This window comes from Paramormyrops kingsleyae, chromosome 5, assembly GCF_048594095.1.
Source record: "Paramormyrops kingsleyae isolate MSU_618 chromosome 5, PKINGS_0.4, whole genome shotgun sequence".
NCBI lineage: Eukaryota > Metazoa > Chordata > Actinopteri > Osteoglossiformes > Mormyridae > Paramormyrops > Paramormyrops kingsleyae.
In genome coordinates, this window is record NC_132801.1 from 13,013,374 (window position 1) to 13,031,290 (window position 17,917).

The window sequence follows — 17,917 nt, forward strand, 5'->3', positions numbered from 1 at the left end:
TGTCGACTCTGACCCACAGAAAGAGGAGGGAGAGAGACAGAGGGCTGACAGCAGGAGAAGCCACACCCCTCGCTTCTCCTTCCCCTGGTGGCCAGTCAGTGCACAGCGATGCTGGCTGTGGGTGGGGTCTCCCGCGTCTCCTCTTCTCCTCAGGAAACTGGCTACGGCCTCCCTATAAATAGGTTCCATACGGTGGAGGCGAAGCTATTAATAATTCAAAGTGAAAATAAACTCAGCGGGAAAGATAAATAAATAAGTCGCCGGTTCCATCCCACCGAGGCTAATGTTGTGCCCCTGTTTCTTTATTAGAGCCGCGGAAAGCTCAGGTGCTGAGCGGAGGCGATGCAAAGAGGTAGTTGCGGGGGGGGAGGGGGCCTGCTTGTGAGTGTGCCGTTGAGTTCTCTGTGCACGGAAAAAACGGGCTGCAGTCGATCTTGTGCCGAGGCCAGTGTCCCCAGACACAGCGTGCCAGTTCAGAGGTTTCCAAAAACACAGAATCGAAGCACTCAAAGGAAATGCTTCAGCCAGAAGGATCTCCCATGATTCAGTGCGAGATTGCCATTTCTTCTTTTAAAATGCTAAGTCTGCAATCGAGATGAAGATCGCACAAAGCCAGCAGTGAATCGATCTCAAAATCTTTTACCTCCTGGAACAAACAGATTAAGGAAATACAGACATTTGGGGGTGTGTTATTGTTTACTATTCATTTTATGAACCCCCCCTTAAAGGCTACAGGCAACTGAAAGTCTCCAAAATATCCAGGGCGTCCCAGCCTCAGAAGGGAATACAGGTGGGCAAGGAGATGAAGGTTGAGGTCAACAAGAAGGGTACGTCTGGACACGGGATTAAAAGCTCTGCTTTGCATCATCCTCAATGGTCATTTATCCTCCTGAAAAAAAACAGCTCCTTGTCTGAGGTGGTGCTATTTGAGTACCTCTTTCTAGGTCCAGGCAGTTTGGGTTAGTCGCACATCTTGCAGCGATAGTTACACATTCCCCCCTCTTCTGGATCTTATCATTTGTAAATTGTTGCAGGCTGCGTCAAAGTGACTTCGGAATTGTAATTCAGTGCTGATTTTGAGGAGGATTGTGAGAGCTTTCAGGTTCCACTAGATAAGCCCACCAGCCTCTTGAAAGGATAAGCATAGAAAACTGGCACTGATGGTAGTTAGTGTCACAGGGCCCTATTTTAACGATCTACAGCACAGAGTCACAAGCACACAGCGCAAGTTAATCTGTTACACATTGTACAATGAAAAATATTGTATCATGTACCTGCCATTACCTGTAATGAGCTAAAAATATCTTAGGCTATTGTGGGTGCTCACTGGCTCACAGCCTGTACTGTTGTGCGGTTTGAAACTTATGAATCATTTTTGGAATTCTTAAAACTTACTGGACCGCAGTAAACCATGGATAACTGAAACCACAGTTACTGAAACCGTAGATACGAGTGTTCCAATTTGTCATTACTGCGATGAGCTAATTCTCATTAATATTATGACTAACCATTATGACACATATTTCTTAAAATATCTCGATTGGCCCATTAATGATTTTTCACACTGTAATCTTTTTATTTGTAATCTTTTGCATGGTTGTGCACTGCTGCGAGTCCCTGCATGTGTATCGAGCGGACTACGTGTGCTGTACACACGCCTATGTACGCACGTATGTATGTTACTACTGTATCTTGGTAATGCAGCCTTTAAATCTCAGTGAAACACTGCACCGTTGACTTTAGACAAGGTTTTTGTTGGTCAAAAGCACAATCACTTCCTGCCTCCTCAAAATAGCAGTGTGCCTACAAAGCATCTGACTCCGCCTCATTGTAAGACAGACACACCCACGGGCGCTCAGATGGGTGCAAATACATTTGCTATATAAATAATGTGGGCGCCGACCACTGCTTCAGACTCAAGCTAGGAAAAACATTTGCGACACACCTGGAGCTGCTTTGTGGCCCCATAGTGTTTACAGGAACTTAAAAGAGGGCAGTCACATACAGTAAGTGGCCTTTTCTCATTGGAAGGCATCAGAAGAAGTCAATGTCTGCAGCCAATCGGGAGCCTGTGAGCACTTCGACTTCCTGCTTCCCTGGCTTTGGGACCAGTGAGTCACGTGGACTCTGCAGCCAGCTGGCCTCCTCCGTTATTTTTGTTATTAGCCGTCTTCTACCGGCACATCAGTTGTTACAGAGCAGAGGTTGAATCAGATTGGCAAAGAAATTAGCTTGTAGTGTAACGGAGAAGTCTGGATTTTGGGAGAGATGCTCCCTGACATACGATGCACCTGCTGGAGGGTGAATTACTGAGATGGGCACAGACAGCAGTAAGGCGAGGACAGACAACAGTAAATATACAGGAGATGGGGGAGAGTAATATTTGACATGACTGAGGAGCAGATGCGGTAACCTGCTGACCTGGGGTCAGTCGCTTATCTGTGTCTTTCTGTCAGTGTACATATATGCTCGGTGACCTGAGTTGAGAGATGAAAAGGTCTCTGTCACATCTGATCTCCCACTCTCCTGCCAATTATGGGAGAAAGGCACACAACGGCGACTTGAGGAGACATCTTGTTTCATTTTCCTCTCCAGGGGCTGTGGGCAACCCCTGCTTTCTCGGGAGACTGAGAAAAATGCATAGTATTTCACTTTATAACCTGATGATGATGTTGATGATGGTGACAGGGTTGCCAGCTCTCCCGCATCTGGCGTGACACTCACGCTTTCAGACTCTCTTACGGCAAATCTATATTATTCTATTATAAACCTAAAATTAGCTACATCAAAAGCATTGGAGTAGTTTGCAAACCCTATAGACTATTTGCAAGGTAATAAACTCTTACATACATGTATATGTGTGTAGACTTGTCTTATGTTGAAGATCTCACTCCAGCTAGCTGACCAAAGTTGGCAACCCTCTGATGATGCAATTATGGGGATGAAGAGTTGCCATTTTTGGTGTCACTGCCTTTCTTTGCTCCAGTAGATCATGCTGGGTCATCAATCACAGCCTCATTTGGATACAGCCATCTGTCCAAGTTGTCCTTTCTTTTTGTAGTAGCAGGTAGCTTAAGCTGCAGGTTCTTCTTTTTCCTCTGCATTAGCATTTAGCTTAAACTGCAGGTTCTTCTTTCTCTCTGACTAGCACGTAGCTTAAGCTGCAGGTTCTTTCACTCTGATTAGCATGTAGCTTAAGCTGCAAATTTTTCTTTCTCTCTGATTAGCATGTAGCTTAAACTGCAGATTCTTCTTTCTCTCTGCATTAGCATGTAGCTAACCCTGTAGTTAAGCTGCAGGTTCATTTTGATTAGCATGTAGCTTAAGCTGCAGATTCTTCTTTCTCTCGGCATTAGCATGTAGCTTAAGCTGCAGATTCTTCTTTCTCTCGGCATTAGCATGTAGCTTAAGCTATCCAAATCTGGAAGCCATTTTGAACTGTGGCCTCCTTTTGTGTGTGTTTCTGGTCTCTGTGGTCACGCTCCGCGGAGGTGTGGTGACAGCGTGGAAGTGGACAGAATGGTTCTGTTGGACAGCCCGACGGTTTCTCTATGCCGCTGCCACACTCTGCCTAGGGGCTCACTGTCCCTGTGAGGGCGATACCACTAATTACCCCATTTTAACATCTAATTACAATGGGGATTGTGAGGGTCAGCAGCCTGTGCTCGCTGCCGATTAGGCTGCCTTTACTAAATTGTGGCCGTATAAACACATTGAGAGTATCTTGTTTTTCTAATAATACATTCTTTCATGATGTACTATGACACATATTACTGCATGTGTGCATGTGGGGGTGTACAGTTATCTAAGTATTCATAATAAAAGGAATTATCCCCCCAACAGACAGAGTGACACGTGCATTCTTATTTATGCTCATAAGAAGGAATTAATTTCCCTCAGTCACTTTAGTATCGACTCTGTGTAAATGAGATTTTTCATGACCTAAGATGAAGTGATTTTTCATGACCTAATAAAAAGCGATTTTTCACAACATGAAAGTGGAGCGCTTTCTCATCCTTTGAAGGTACAACACAAAGACGTGTTGGGGTGGGGGGGGTGGCTCTGATCCATCCAGAGAATAACGTCACCGAGTTAGAAACCATCAGCTTTATTGGGAACGATGGGCCTTGTGGTGCGCTGGGTGCGGAAAAAAAAGCTAAAGTTTAAAGTGAAGTGGGAGAAAGTCACGGAGAGATGGATTACCGTGGATACGCTCTTCTTTTTTTCCATCCTGTCAGGCACTTTGAGAGCAAAATTATGCATAAAGGATAAGTGACAGAAGTTGTCGGTCCTAATAGATTCGACTTTGTCGAATCCCACTGGATTTGTGATGAAATGCGGGAACACAATTATTCTCCCCATGAATGAGTACTCCGAGATGAAAATGGCCAGGGAGGGTGGTAGTGGGGGGGGGGGGGCGGTGTCATTTTCTGGTGGATGACAACAGCAGAAAGGGTATTGTGACTAGTGAGGCTGCTCAGTGTGGCCATGGATGAGATGGCAGTCTGTAGCAGGGCCCTCACACGTCCAGTACACAGTCACACGCTACTGGAAATTTCTTAACCCGGAGTACCTGGAGGGAGGAATGGACCCCCTCCACCACCCAACCTGGGTGCTGGGCGGCTACAGTGCTTGCGACAAAATCAATATATGTATAAATGGCATTTTTACTTAAACAGAGCACTACTTCAAAGGCCGCGCTTTCTGTCCTCATTTTTCCCATGTTTTCTGAAAGCGGGGTCCCTTTAAAAATTTGAAAAGTGTACGTTTGCATGCACCACCATGCACACACAAACTATACTCTTACGGTGTGTCGGTGTATATCGCTGTAGGTTTTTTAACGCTCCCCTATCTCCTTGCTGTTCATCTTAATTAGCAGATACCCTCTGGTGTAATGTGGCGTAATTCCTTTGCCCAGCTAATGGCTGCCGCATAGAAACACCTATGTGTCATGGAAGGCAGGCCTTCGTTACTCGTTATTCCGTAATCAAGTCTGACTGGTGGTGCAGGTAACACACTCACTGTACATCCCGAAATTAATTGCCAATACGGATAATTGTATATTTGACAGATACAGATTTGATTACACTCATTACCTTTAATTACAAACTGACAGAGAGGAAAACAGTCTGAGCCGGTGCAATGGATACCCTTGTGGATTCTGGGGGCCCAGCACTTTGCAGGGAGCATGAAATATGTAAAATTATATAGCCAATTGGGCAGGGGGGCCCAGGTGCCATTTTGTCAAGGGGCCCAGAATTTTTAGCTACAGCCCTGCCTCTGAAACAAACTCCAGCATGTCATTTCGTGAATGGTACCGCGATATGTGATATCGATACACATCAGTTATACTCTCAGGCTTGTAAGCAGATTCACGTTGACTTGTTGAATACGGATTAATTGATGGTTTGCTGTGTAAATGTGTGCCGTGCGGTAGGTTAATAGGGGCCCGGCGACGGCCCGTTTGCTCCCCATTGGTGTTGAAGGCGTCCCTGTGATTTATTAATGATTGCAGACATAAGAACCTGTGCTGTTTATTTGTCAAACGACTGCATTAGATTTACACACCGATTCGGCATTAAATCGGTGGCCCGGGGATCCGGAAGGCTGGGCTGTAGCACGCATTGCGCAGTTAATGGTGAGTTAATGGTGAGTTCATGGTGAGCCCGGCAGATTTGTGAGGAACTTCCACCCCCCCGGAGGCACCTCACTTTTAGTTTCCTGCCCCCGTTCCTGGCATTTGACAGGTGCCATGCGAAATGACCCCAGACTGTCATCTTATGTCACTCAAGTTAAAAATAAAAGCAGAGGAGTATCGCCAGGACAAGCTGTGACCGGGCCAGAGAGTCCTCTGTGAGCCAGCGTGCGCATCTGGAGTGATATCACTGTGCCCCGGAGCTCGTCACCAGCAGGGCGGCGGTCAAGGACACTCTGCACCCAGACATCCAGGCCCCATCTTCCAGTGTCATGAGGAAACTGACTGACTGTTAGCACAGGCATGAATATACAAACGGCTCCTAGACAAACCTGGCAGGGCTGTTCGCCCCGCCCTACGCCTCCCTCCCAGCAGGCATAAGATGGGAATTCATTTTTAAAAGTGTATGTCCTTCAGTCTCTGGCTACATCACTCACACACACACATAGACACACGCACATACCTATCTAAAAGTGGATTGTCCATTCATTTCTATGGGAAAAATCCTAATCCCAGTCACGACACCCTTAACCTCTACCCAGCCCTAACCTTAACAATGAGTAACCAAACAAAATAAAGACTTTTCGCATATTTAATTTTTTGATTAGTCACAGATTTTTTTTATAAAATTGACTTTCCCTTTGTGGGGATCGAAAAAATGGTCCCCACAACGTCAAACTAACTGGTTTTTATCACATTGTGGGGACATTCGCCCCACACAATGTGATGTATATCTGACCCACACATACACTATGAAAGCTCTTTAGCAAGAAAGCAGCATATACTGTATAACACCCTGCTGATTGATCAGTTAACCTCCACCGAGCCTCTCAATGGCACTCCAGGCGTAATGGAGGTGCCGGGCGAGCGGGTAACCTCCAGGCTTCTCTCCATCTCCCCAGATCTGAGGCCTCCAGCAGGAACTGAGCTAATGGTCCATCAGCAGGTAACTGTGGTTTTCAGTGCCCTCTGTGTCTTTCTGCCAGACTGGTTTTATATATCTGCACATGTTTGTATCATTCATTCATTCATTATTTGTTTACTGTATTATTTATTTATTACCTACCAAGCAATGGCGTATTACCCACAAGGATGGAGACGACTGTGTCATTTCCACTGGTGAAACTTTTATTGTTTTTTTTTCTTAATTAAACAGGAATCCCATAATACCTTGCAAGTGTTCCAATGTACTAAGCCCAGATACCAAAATACTCAATACTCAAAACAGCCGATGAATTGCAACATGCCAAAATGACAGATGCCTGAAATAATCTGTCATTCGTGCAGTACGAACCTCATTCTGAGTCCTTATTACCCCCATATCCCCCCCCCCCTCACATATTTATCCATTCTTATCCGTGTCTCTCTGATGGCTCTAGGCAGTAATGAATGTACTTTAAACATGCACCTGCAGCTCAGTAAATGTGCGATTTCCAGCTCCCTGGAGAGCAGGACAATGGCCCCAGATGACGGTCACGCGTCTTTCAATTCTTTAACCATGGCAACGGGAGTACTGTCGGCACGGAGACGCATAAACATCATAAACGTTCCAGAAAAAACATGCTTTATGAATCACTTTTGACCTGCGTTCATGGAATAACGAGGCCAGACGTGATGGGGGTGACGGGAAGTGAGACCATCCTGGACTGGAAGCCAGAGCTACTCGCACACGGCTGGGGGCCAGTCTGACCAAGAGCCCACTTACCTCGTGGCGGGACGGGCGTGAGTCTCGGCCTTCAGCACCTGCACCAAATGCCTGATGACACGTAATCTCCTTAGCGTGCCTCAGATAATGAGCGACCAGGCGACAGACCACAGCCATCAGCTGGGGCTTCATGGAAATTGGCAGCAACGTCAGCGCTGAGCCCCGTGGGCTGGATGCACCCTGTCTGTCTCCTTTCATCACCATACCCAAAGCGCGCTTTTAAAGCGCTATACTCCTGTTACACTCCAGACTGCGGCTTCACTCTCCCCGTCCTCTCCGTCTTGCGGCTGTCTTGAACGCGCCTGCATTTCGCCGCAGCTGATTAAAACCCTGTGACTTCCGCGCTGCTCCGGATTCAGAGACGTTCCTCGGCTGCTTCCCGGCCCTCCTCCTTAATCGTCATTATCCGCCACGCGGGACTGATGCTGCCGTTCGTTGGCAAAACTTCCCCTGCATTTTGGCCACCGCTGCGCCCTGTTATCTCTGTGGCGTCTGAGGTGTCTCTCTTTATACAGATGTGAACTTTTGGCCGGAATATTTCATCTCTTGTCCTGTGGGTGGCTGGTTCGAGTGCCACTACAGACCCGGGCCGTGAGCGAGGTAACTAGGTGGGGGTTTATAAATGGGTTAAAAGTTCTAAGGTTCCTATAGAAACGGAAGGCTGGGGAAAATGTGAGTGACACAATCACAGGACCGACTGCAGTGGTGGAGAAGTGCTTTCCTTTTGGAGCGGCAGGCGGGTTCCCTCCCAGTCCGTCTCTGGAGGCGAGGTCGTGCTGGAGAATGCAGCGCTGGCCTCTGTAACAGATTGCCTTTTAATTGGAATTTGTTAATGTCATCTATTTTCCACTGGCGCCCCTGAAATGAAGTCGTTAAAGACATAAGCTTTTCCTAAATGGCCCGTTTATAAAACAACCAATGTGGACTCAATAAGGCATCCATTTAAAAACGAAATCGGGAAAAACGTGCCATTAAACTTCTGCCTCTGACTCTTCCCATGGCCAAATAAATGCATTTCTTGTTATTGTACAGGTAGCAAGTACAACACAATCTAATCTGCGCATATCCTATATGGCTCTCCTACCATATAACACGCACACATATATACGGGTGCAGGCGAGAGCAAAGCTTGGAATAAGAGCGCAGGCTCTGCAATTTTTTCTGCACCCTGGGTCAGTGTGGAGATTAAGGCCTTTGCTCAAGGGCCCAGCAGTAATACGATTATTCTGCCCGCTAAAGGATTCCAATGGACAGCCTCCCAGATACAGAGACGTACTCCTTACCCACAGAGTCACAAAGAAAGTAGTGTGGACAATTTAAGGACCATTTAAAAACGCTTTTAAAATATAAAAATGGCATGAAATAATATTCCTTAAAACTGTTATTATAGGTGGTTGGGTTTGGGGTTGGGGTTGAATCCTACCTCTGCTGTGTGCGTGGACCTCCCTGTTCATGCACCTCCCTGTTCATGGACCTCCCTGTTCATGCACCTCCCTGTTCATGGTCCTCCCTGCCCATGCACCTCCCTGTTCATGCACCTCCCTGCCCATGCACCTCCCTGTTCATGCACCTCCCTGTTCATGGACCTCCCTGTTCATGGACCTCCCTGCCCATGCACCTCCCTGTTCATGCACCTCCCTGCCCATGCACCTCCCTGTTCATGGACCTCCCTGTTCATGCACCTCCCTGCCCATGCACCTCCCTGTTCATGCACCTCCCTGCCCATGGAACTCCCTGTCCATGCACCTCCCTGCCCATGCACCTCTCTGTTCATGGACCTCCCTGCCCATGGCCCTCCCTGCCCATGCACCTCCCTGTCCATGCACCTCCCTGTCCATGCACCTCCCTGCCCAAGCACCTCCCTGCCCATGGACCTCCCTGTTAAAGGACCTCCCTGCTCTCCCTGTGTAATGCAGGCTCCCATAGTTACACATTCTATCAATTTCTGTTTCCATCCATTTCCGTACTCACTTGTCCTGTTTAGGGTTGTGGGGGAGGGGTGGATGCTGAGGCTAGATGAATGACCCAGAGGAAGGGCACTAACACACTATTCACACTTTAGAATGTTTTTTGACTGTGGCCAAGTATCTGGGGGAAGGATGACATGGGGAGAACTTACAACCTCCACATACATGGAGCAACGGCAGAGACATGAATCCGGGTCCCAGAGGTGTGAGGCAGCAAAGCTAATCACTGCACCACCGTGCCGCCCCAAAGTCACATGGTCATTAAATAATAATAATCTTTTTATATATCACACTTTTCATACAGTACATGAAATGCAGCCCAAAGTCCTTAACGTGTGGAATTAAAATAAGATAGAAAGATGGAGAAGCTGGATAAACTGTCAAGGGGGATGGTTGTGGGTGTCAAATCTCTGCAGGGGGGTTCGAGTGGAGCAGGGGGTAATGATCATGTGGTTATGTTTAGTACTGGGGTCTGCCAGTTCAATACCAGTATTATAGTTGGTAGATGTACCTTTATGTGTGTGAAATTACGCAGAACATTTTAGTTGGATGGTGAGGGAGGGTGTAATATTTTCAAAGGGGATGGTTTTTGTCATTTTCTCCCTCGGGGGCAGGGGGGGGAGGGGTAGTGGCATCCAGGTGCATCCCATGACAGCTGGAGCCCAGACATATGCTGCCTGGGATTGGCTCCAGGCAGCTGACGACCCTGACTGGGAGAAGAGGTTGGAAGATGGATGGATAGATATATATTCAGAAGTGTTCCACGGTAGCATTAATATTCTTGCTATGGTATCATCCATCTTTCATCCTGACTATCCATTATAGGATCACGATGTGCAATAATATCCATAATCTTATAAAGTCTTTTTTTATATCCTAAGTTGTAGGTCTGTAAGAATCTCATATGGCATAATGTCAGTGACATCTTGCATTACTTTTCTCATCAGGAAGCTCATTTGTCAGGATTTCAGGGTGAAACAGGCCCCAGGTCTATTAATAAGAGTTTGCGTTTAGCTTGTGATGTTTGTGTAAATGTTTTTTTTTTTTTTTTATCAATATGAGTACAATCTGTTTGACCTTGGTCGCTGTGTCGTCATGGTCAAAGTTGGGGGGGGGGGGGGCAGTTGAACATATGGGCCGGAGCACGGCTGTGATCCATAGCTGAATGTGTGTGCTGCCCCCGGCTGCGGGGAGGAGGTAATACATGCTAATGTATGGAAATGTATTTTTTTCCTGAAGCAGGGTAGATAAGCGATTACCATTTCCCCATCTGATCCCGGCGCTGCTCCCTCATGCAGTACCTGCAAACGCGGATCCAGCAGCTGCCTGCACCTCCAGCCCCACTCTCTTACCGTGCACCCCCTCCTCCCTCCAGGCTGTACGCCCAGACCCCAGAACATCCTGGTACCAGGAGCTTGATCGAAACTTTAAAGTTTCAGTTCCCAGAGGCCCGGTTACTGACAGCTGGGCATTCCTTCGTCCGGGATCGCCCGCGGCGTAGCCGCCGGTCGTCAGTGGGGATAACAAAAGAGGTGACACATGTTCCCTTCCCGGCCCTCCCGTGTGACGCCGATAAGGGATGTGGAGGAACCCCGGGAGACATTGCAGAGCTGCTCCCGGTAATCGACTCGGTCTCGGCGGAGAGGTTAATGACAGGAATTTGCAGATGCATCGAGCCGAGCCAGAAACCTGGCTGGCCGACCTCAGTAAATAACAGTGCAGTGAGGAGTTTACTACCACACGTCTCCTTTTAATTTCATTTGGAATCAGCATGGTAATGGATCAATATGGCTGCCCCGTCGTAAGGGGCCGTCTCAAAATGACCTTAGCCACAGAAGGCCTGCAGTAGATAATAGTTTCCGGGGGGCCGGGGGATAAGGTTATACCACGGGCCGCGACTCCAGGGCTTCCTTTAGATCCATTCTGCAAGGGGGCTTAGGGTCAGTCAATCTTTGCAGCGCCTTAGGGGGCAGCTGTTAACTCCCCCTCCCCCTTTTCATAATCTCAGCCTGCCTCATTCTGTTCCCCCTGAAAGGTTAAGAAAGGTCCCCAGACATAAATCTGTGCCGGAGTTTAAAGGTACACAAGCAATTTGTGGTCAGCGCCCTTCAGGCAGGAGGTTGGGCCTCAGAGAGTGACCCGGTCCGGCTGATACCGCGTGAGTCCTGGGTCGTCTCAGGGGTCAGTGGCCCATAAACAACTGACAGAAGCTTTTTGTTCCTGCTGGCTATAGCCCCTCCACAACAATAAATCGCACCCACCACTGCGTCTGATGCCTTCTTCCCTCCGGCTCTTTTTCACCTTCTCCATGTTCCTCTGTCTTCCCATGCAGTGCTGGGGAACCTGGAGTCCCGTGGGGTTCTGCGCAAGATCAGCGACATGCTGGAAGTCATCATGAAAAGGGTTGACACCCTCTCCAAGTTGGACAACTCCACTGACTCCCGTCGGCTGGATGAGCTCAGCTCCACGATCAACAGGTGCAGGAGCCTGGGAATGGGTGGGCAAGGTCCTGCACGGGTCCACTTTTGGAGAACCCGCACCCGCCTGCACCCACACAGTACAGCACCACACCCGCCCGTGCACCCGTGATTATTTCAAAGTGAAATCCGCACCCATGATAAATTACACACAATTATTTTTTCTATGCACCTCTCAACGTGACAAGCGCTAGGCCTACATGAATTTTGAATTGAAACGAAAAAGTCCGTTTAACACAAAATCAAATCAGATAGATCTGAGCTATCCATACTGTGACGAGCGTGAAAGAGAGAACACGACGACACGCTTCAGCAAGGATTCAGACGTGTATGTGAATGTTTGTCGAGGCGGTTATCTAATGGTGCATTCGTTTTTCTCTCGGAACTCGGATATTCCAAGTTGAGTGACGTCACGTCCGACAATCTCCCATTCGAGCTACCACATCTCGGAACAAACATGGCTGCCTCCATGAACACGCTGCTGTGTGTTGTTGCTTTATATTTTAGCAGATTTGGAGTGAGATTATTTTTTCTCGAGAGACAAACAAACAAGAAACACGAACTAGTCAAACCGCATTAAAAGCTTTATAAAATATTTTAGCACATTCATAGCGATATTCTTTTTTCGAGAGGCAAACAAACTACAAACAAACCAAAGACACTAACAAGTCTGGTAAAAATCTGATATTGCATGCCTGGATACTGTTTACGGTCATGATATGGTATTCTCTAAATTGAACATGTGCAGTTACATTTATAACTATTAATACATTTAACAAAATAAACATTTTTAAAGATTTATAAAATAGAATTACTGTTGAGTGTGTAAGCCGCCATGTTGAAAAGTCACAGGGGCAACTCGGACAACAAAATCTTGTCCAACATCAACGTCATAAAAGAGGCGTGGTTCCGAAAGGAAGTGACGTTTTTTGTGACATTTTGTGACGTTTTCATCCGAGTTCCGACTTGGAAAGAAATAATCGAAAGCGCCATAAGGTACCCCCGACATACTGGACACACTGTGATGATGACAATTTGTACATAGATATTTTCGCTTATATGTTATTTTTGCAGGCTGCAATACTGTTTTGATTGACCTGCTACCCGCCCGTGTGTAATGAATTACCCGCCCGTAAAATTCCAGAACATTAAAATTCGCCCGTTTCAGCAACTATCATGGGTTCGAATTTCAGGGAGAGTTCATACATTGTCCTTACTGCTGTAATTCACCTCAGATAAAGGCATAGGTAAATGTTTATGGAAACCGTATTTCACTGGCTGATGATGTCCAGGCCACTCAAGCTCTTCCCCTTCAGAGTGGGTCTGCAGTCAATGATGATCGGTGGCTGGGATCGGCTTCAGAAAACCCTGCGGTGCAGCCTGACAGTGGCACTGATCCGCTCCCCTCTAATCATACAAGAAGAGCAGGCGATATCATCTCTGAGCACTTCAAGCGGCCCCTTCCTGGGGTGTCCCTCCGAGCCCCTGTCCCTGTCTTTGATGCCGGCCCAGACAGTCCTCGCACAGCGGCCTCAGAGAGCCATTTTAACGCCCGGCTATACTTTCCCAGCGTGACTGCAGCCTGCCAACCGGAGATGAACGCTCGTTTTAGGATCTCCGCCACGGTGGGGAGGGTGAGCAAGAAATGGGGAAAAAGAAACGATAAAGAAAAGCGGGGGAAGGTGCAGACGGGTTTGTGGGCTGTTACCGAGCAACGCTCATTTGCAGTCGCTTGGTTAATACCCCCCCACCTCCACACCGCACCCCACGCTGGGGTCTTCGTTGTCCTCCCCGAGATGTGGAGAGAGAGTGAAGTTGACCTGATGCCGGTCAAACCTGTCTGCGTCCTTCTCATCTCATACAGCTCAGTGCGGCTCTATCTTTCAGTACCGGCATCTTCTCTGCCCCCCCCCCCCCCTCTATGGCTGCCCCCTTCCCTTACAGCTTTGGTGCACCAGATCCCCAAAACCCCCCTGCTACTGCAATCTTTTCTCCACCTATTTTGGGGCGTGGCTGTTAAATATGCCCCCCGCTGCCGGCCCAGATAGGCTTATTCTTTGGATTCACACACATTAAAATTCATCAAGAGTCTTCTCAGAGTATCTATTTGGTGCATATTACAATATGCCACAACCACAAAGCTGTACTAGTCTGCATCATGCCATCCATCATTTACATATAATAACTGCCTGTTACACGGAATCTTTCATGCAGTTTTTTTTGTAGCATGAAAATATGTCAGCGACCACCTGCATGGAAGTAAACTGACGCTCCTTGTCCTCCACAATTCAAGGCCTTTAGGATAAACCCACTCCCGTCACGTGGAGACCGAGAGATGTTCCTCAAGGTTCCTCAGAAAACCAGACACCATTTGCACAGGACCTGTGCTCACTCTTTAGCTGTGTGACGTCCGCAAACCGGAAGGTGATGGAAGAGACGAATGCTTCATCCATCTTCCTGAATTCTCACTTTTGCAATGGCAAGATCTCCAGCTAACGGTGTCTCATAGACATATGCTGGGGATGGGAGGGGATGTGGGAGGAGGGGGCGTGGGGGGTATGATGTGATTAATGAGGTTAGTTTCAGGCACGTAGAGAAGAAGACAATGCAGCACAGCATGTGGTGTTCCTCCAACTTAATACAGTGGAGAAAAGAACGCCTCCGAAATATCGCAGGGGTCAAGTGATATTACCATGGGCACCCAAGAGGGGGGTGCCCAGGGGGGAGGGGCTTATAGCTTATTAGCTGCGATCGAACAACCGGAGGGTGGGGTCTGTGTGAGGAGTCTGACCCAGGAACCTGTTTGTGCCAGTATGGAGACACCTGTTTGATTTTCTCAGAGTCTGGGATACAGGCATGGGGCTTGTGCTTGGGTTTGGGTTTTGGTTTGGGTTTGGGTTTGGGTTTTGGTTTGGGTTTGGGCTTGGGTTTGGGTTTGAGTTTGAGCTGTGGACGTGGGCTTTGGGATTTGGGCTTGGGCTTGGGCTTGGGTTTGAGTTTGGGTTTGGGCTTGGGTTTGGGCTTGGGGCTTGGGCGTGGGAGCCAGACTGTTGCAGATCTGGAAGCTTATCCAAGGTGAACTTCAGTAAATCTGGGTGGAGGACCTGTATGGCATAGCCAGTCCCTACCCTCACCTCGTTCCCTTGATTCAGCTTCTTTCTTTGAGGTCTGTCACTCCTGTTTTCTGGTTGAGGATGTACATGTGTGATCAGGAGGGCAGAGAGACCTTTATGTGTTGGGTGATTGGTATCGGGGGGGGGGGGGGTGCAGCGATGCTAATGGCCCCACACCGGTGCGTGCTGACAGAGCCAGGAGCCCGGCGGCACTCATTGTGGCTCGCGGGAGGGGATGTGATCTGATGTGTGTGGCCCCCATCTGCGGGGTCAGCCTGGCGTGAGCGGGGTGGAGGTGGGGGGGCTGCCACTTACACATTACTGCTTTTTGTACAATGTCCTCTTAGTAGCACACCCTGCTAAGGGAAGATATTTCAGGCCATGAAATCCCTCCAAAACTTTGCTTATTTTACTGTGAGGGAAGGGGGATGTGGCCATCCCAGGCAGGAGCGTCGGGTGGCCCCAGTTACCTGAACTGAGCTCATCCACCTGTCCCTCCTTCTCAAGTAACCATCTAAATTAGCATATTCAGTCGTTCTCAAGCCCCAGTAATCTAACCAGACTCCCGTCTCTGTACCTTTTTCTTTCCCAGTCATTCCTGCCACACCTGTTATTCCTTGGGTTTGGCCTGAGCATAGCTGGCTTCCGATACGCAAGCCTGGCCTTGCGTGCCCCCACCCCCACCCCCCCACTGCCTGACCGGGGCCCTCGCAGGAGACTTTATGTTGCTAAGGTTTCAGCTCCATTTACAAAAAACAATAAATAAACCGGGGCAGTCTGCACAGGCATTGGGTTTTAACCAGAACCACTTTCATGTCTCCTAGTGTGGAAATATGTAAATGAGCCTGCAGTAATTATGTAAATATATGTAAATGTTTGTAATGGGGGTATGGAAAAGTGAAATCTAAAAGTAATTATGTATATGTAAATGTTTGAAATAGTGGGTGCAGGAAAGTGAGAAATAAAGGGGAAATCCTTATTTTTTAAACGTAAGACACCTTATAGCGACCGAGGGCTCTGCCATTTTGTGTGATTTACAGAGAGCAGTTACCAACAGCTGTCACCTCCTTCCATCTGTCTCCATCTATTCTGTCTATTCTTCTTTTCCATCTTTATGCGCCCCCCCCCCCCCCATTGATGTCTAGTGGTGACAAGCTTGGCAAGCGAAGTATAGTGAGGTGCTTCCAGGTGTCGGCCGGAGGGATGGGGGTGTCGTCCACGAGCCGAGAGATCAGAGGACACCCCCGGAGAGTGTGTGGGCTGACAGGTGGCATTTAGGAAGGTCGCCCCTGTGACTGGGGGGTGGGGAGGGGCTCCTTAAAGCCCGCTTTAAAAAGCATTACGGCTGCTTTGTTGGCAGCACTGTGCCGTCACCGGGGGGAGGCTTTCTCACCTTGGCAGACTGAATTATATTTCATATCTGGCATGAAAGAAGCACTCGGGCCAGAGACGCCCCCTGTGGCTGTTTTTGGCACAGACTTGAAGATGAGTCCTCCTGGGGGGGCGGCCTCGCCACACACATACGGGGGCTTAAATGTCACTAAAAGTTGGCTTCTTTCTGCCGCTCAGAGCTTAAGCTGCCGGATAGCTGTGGGAGATGGGGTGGGGGGACAGGGGGCCTAACGGATGGGGGGGGGGGGGGCGCTCCCAGTTTCTTCTACGCAACTGGGATACCAGCCTGTCCCAGCTCACACATGAAAAGCGAAGGTGGGCATCCTCATCTCCCCTATCCTGGCTGCTTGACCCATGTGGGTCACGTGTCGTTTAAAAGTGTGTCGGACGTCTGGCCCCTTGACCCCAAAGGAGTGGAACCAGTTTGCACAGCATCCTGTGGGATCCAGAGATCGGCCCCGAGCTCCATGTTTCCGCACCGCTGGCCATTTGGCTCCGGGATTGTTTGCAGAAGACCAGCCTGTGTTTTCTTAACAACCCCCGCCCCCCCCCCCCCCCGGCGCTTGACACACTGTCGATGAGCAGAGGCTACACCGAGCTCCCCCCTCATTTACACAAAGCCTGCAATGCTCCAAGTTGGTGCCCATGCTGAGGAATAATTTCCTTCCTGCATGAATTAATCCACTAATCAGTGGAACAAATCGAGTGTTAGTGAGACGTGCTTCAGGGAGCTGCTCCTAGTCCTCTCCAGCAGAGGTGTTCCTCTCGGATCCACCCTTGGCACCACCTCCGCTCTCGGTCTGAAACGAAATGATGATTTATCTTCCATTTGCACAACTTTGGGTACAGGCACACTGGATGGCTTCTTTGTGCATATTCCATCTTATGCTCCTTTGAGACAAACACACATACAGGTGAGACTGAAGCTTGGGGTTGGATTACAGGGTCAGCCAGCATGCAGTGGCCCTGGAGTCATTAAGGGCCTTTGCTCAAGGGCCCAAAGACCCTGAGATTCAAACCTGCTACCTTCTGATCACAGAAGTCATAACCTGCTGAGCCACACATTGCCTCTGGGGGTGCTGTTGTGCTATATGCTGTCCCTGTATTTCACACTCACCCTGTAAACATCACTTCTGAGTTCAGCAATTAAAAGCCACGCCAGTCTGCTTGTTCACCGGTGCATTTCATCTCTCAGGCACCAGCCCTAGTGCTGTAAGTAACTCACTTATCCCAGCAAGTGATCCCATTGGTCTGTTAGAAGTTCCGTTTCGAGTTCCATCCAAGTGACTCTCCATTCCAATCTCTCCTGCTTGTTAATGTCATTCCATTCCCCGAGAACAAAAAGGGGCTTGTTTTCACACTGCAGTCTCATTATTACAGTCGGAGCAGTTTGTTTTCTAAGCGCCAACTCCAAAAGTGCCATTCCTAGCTTGGTTTATTTCCCAGACCTCTTTCTTCCAGCAGGTAAGATGGCATAAATGGCTTAGTTTGCATGGGAAGGACGTGGTGCTCTTGTAGAGGGGGGGAGCCTGGAGTTTATCTTCTCAGGGATGTCTTTGTCTTCTGGC

The 17,917-nt window shown here is 48.5% G+C and overlaps 1 protein-coding gene across 2 annotated transcripts in view; it reads left to right on the forward strand.

Moving 5' to 3' along the window:
* The window catches only part of LOC111847779 (alpha-1,6-mannosylglycoprotein 6-beta-N-acetylglucosaminyltransferase B), a 94,349-nt gene that overhangs the window by 18,934 nt on the left and 57,498 nt on the right, over positions 1–17,917 (forward strand). For both annotated transcript variants that reach the window (XM_072712183.1, XM_072712184.1), the window contains one exon: positions 11,700–11,844. In XM_072712183.1, the coding sequence (XP_072568284.1) occupies positions 11,700–11,844 (145 nt within the window). The remainder of the gene's footprint in view (positions 1–11,699; positions 11,845–17,917) is intronic.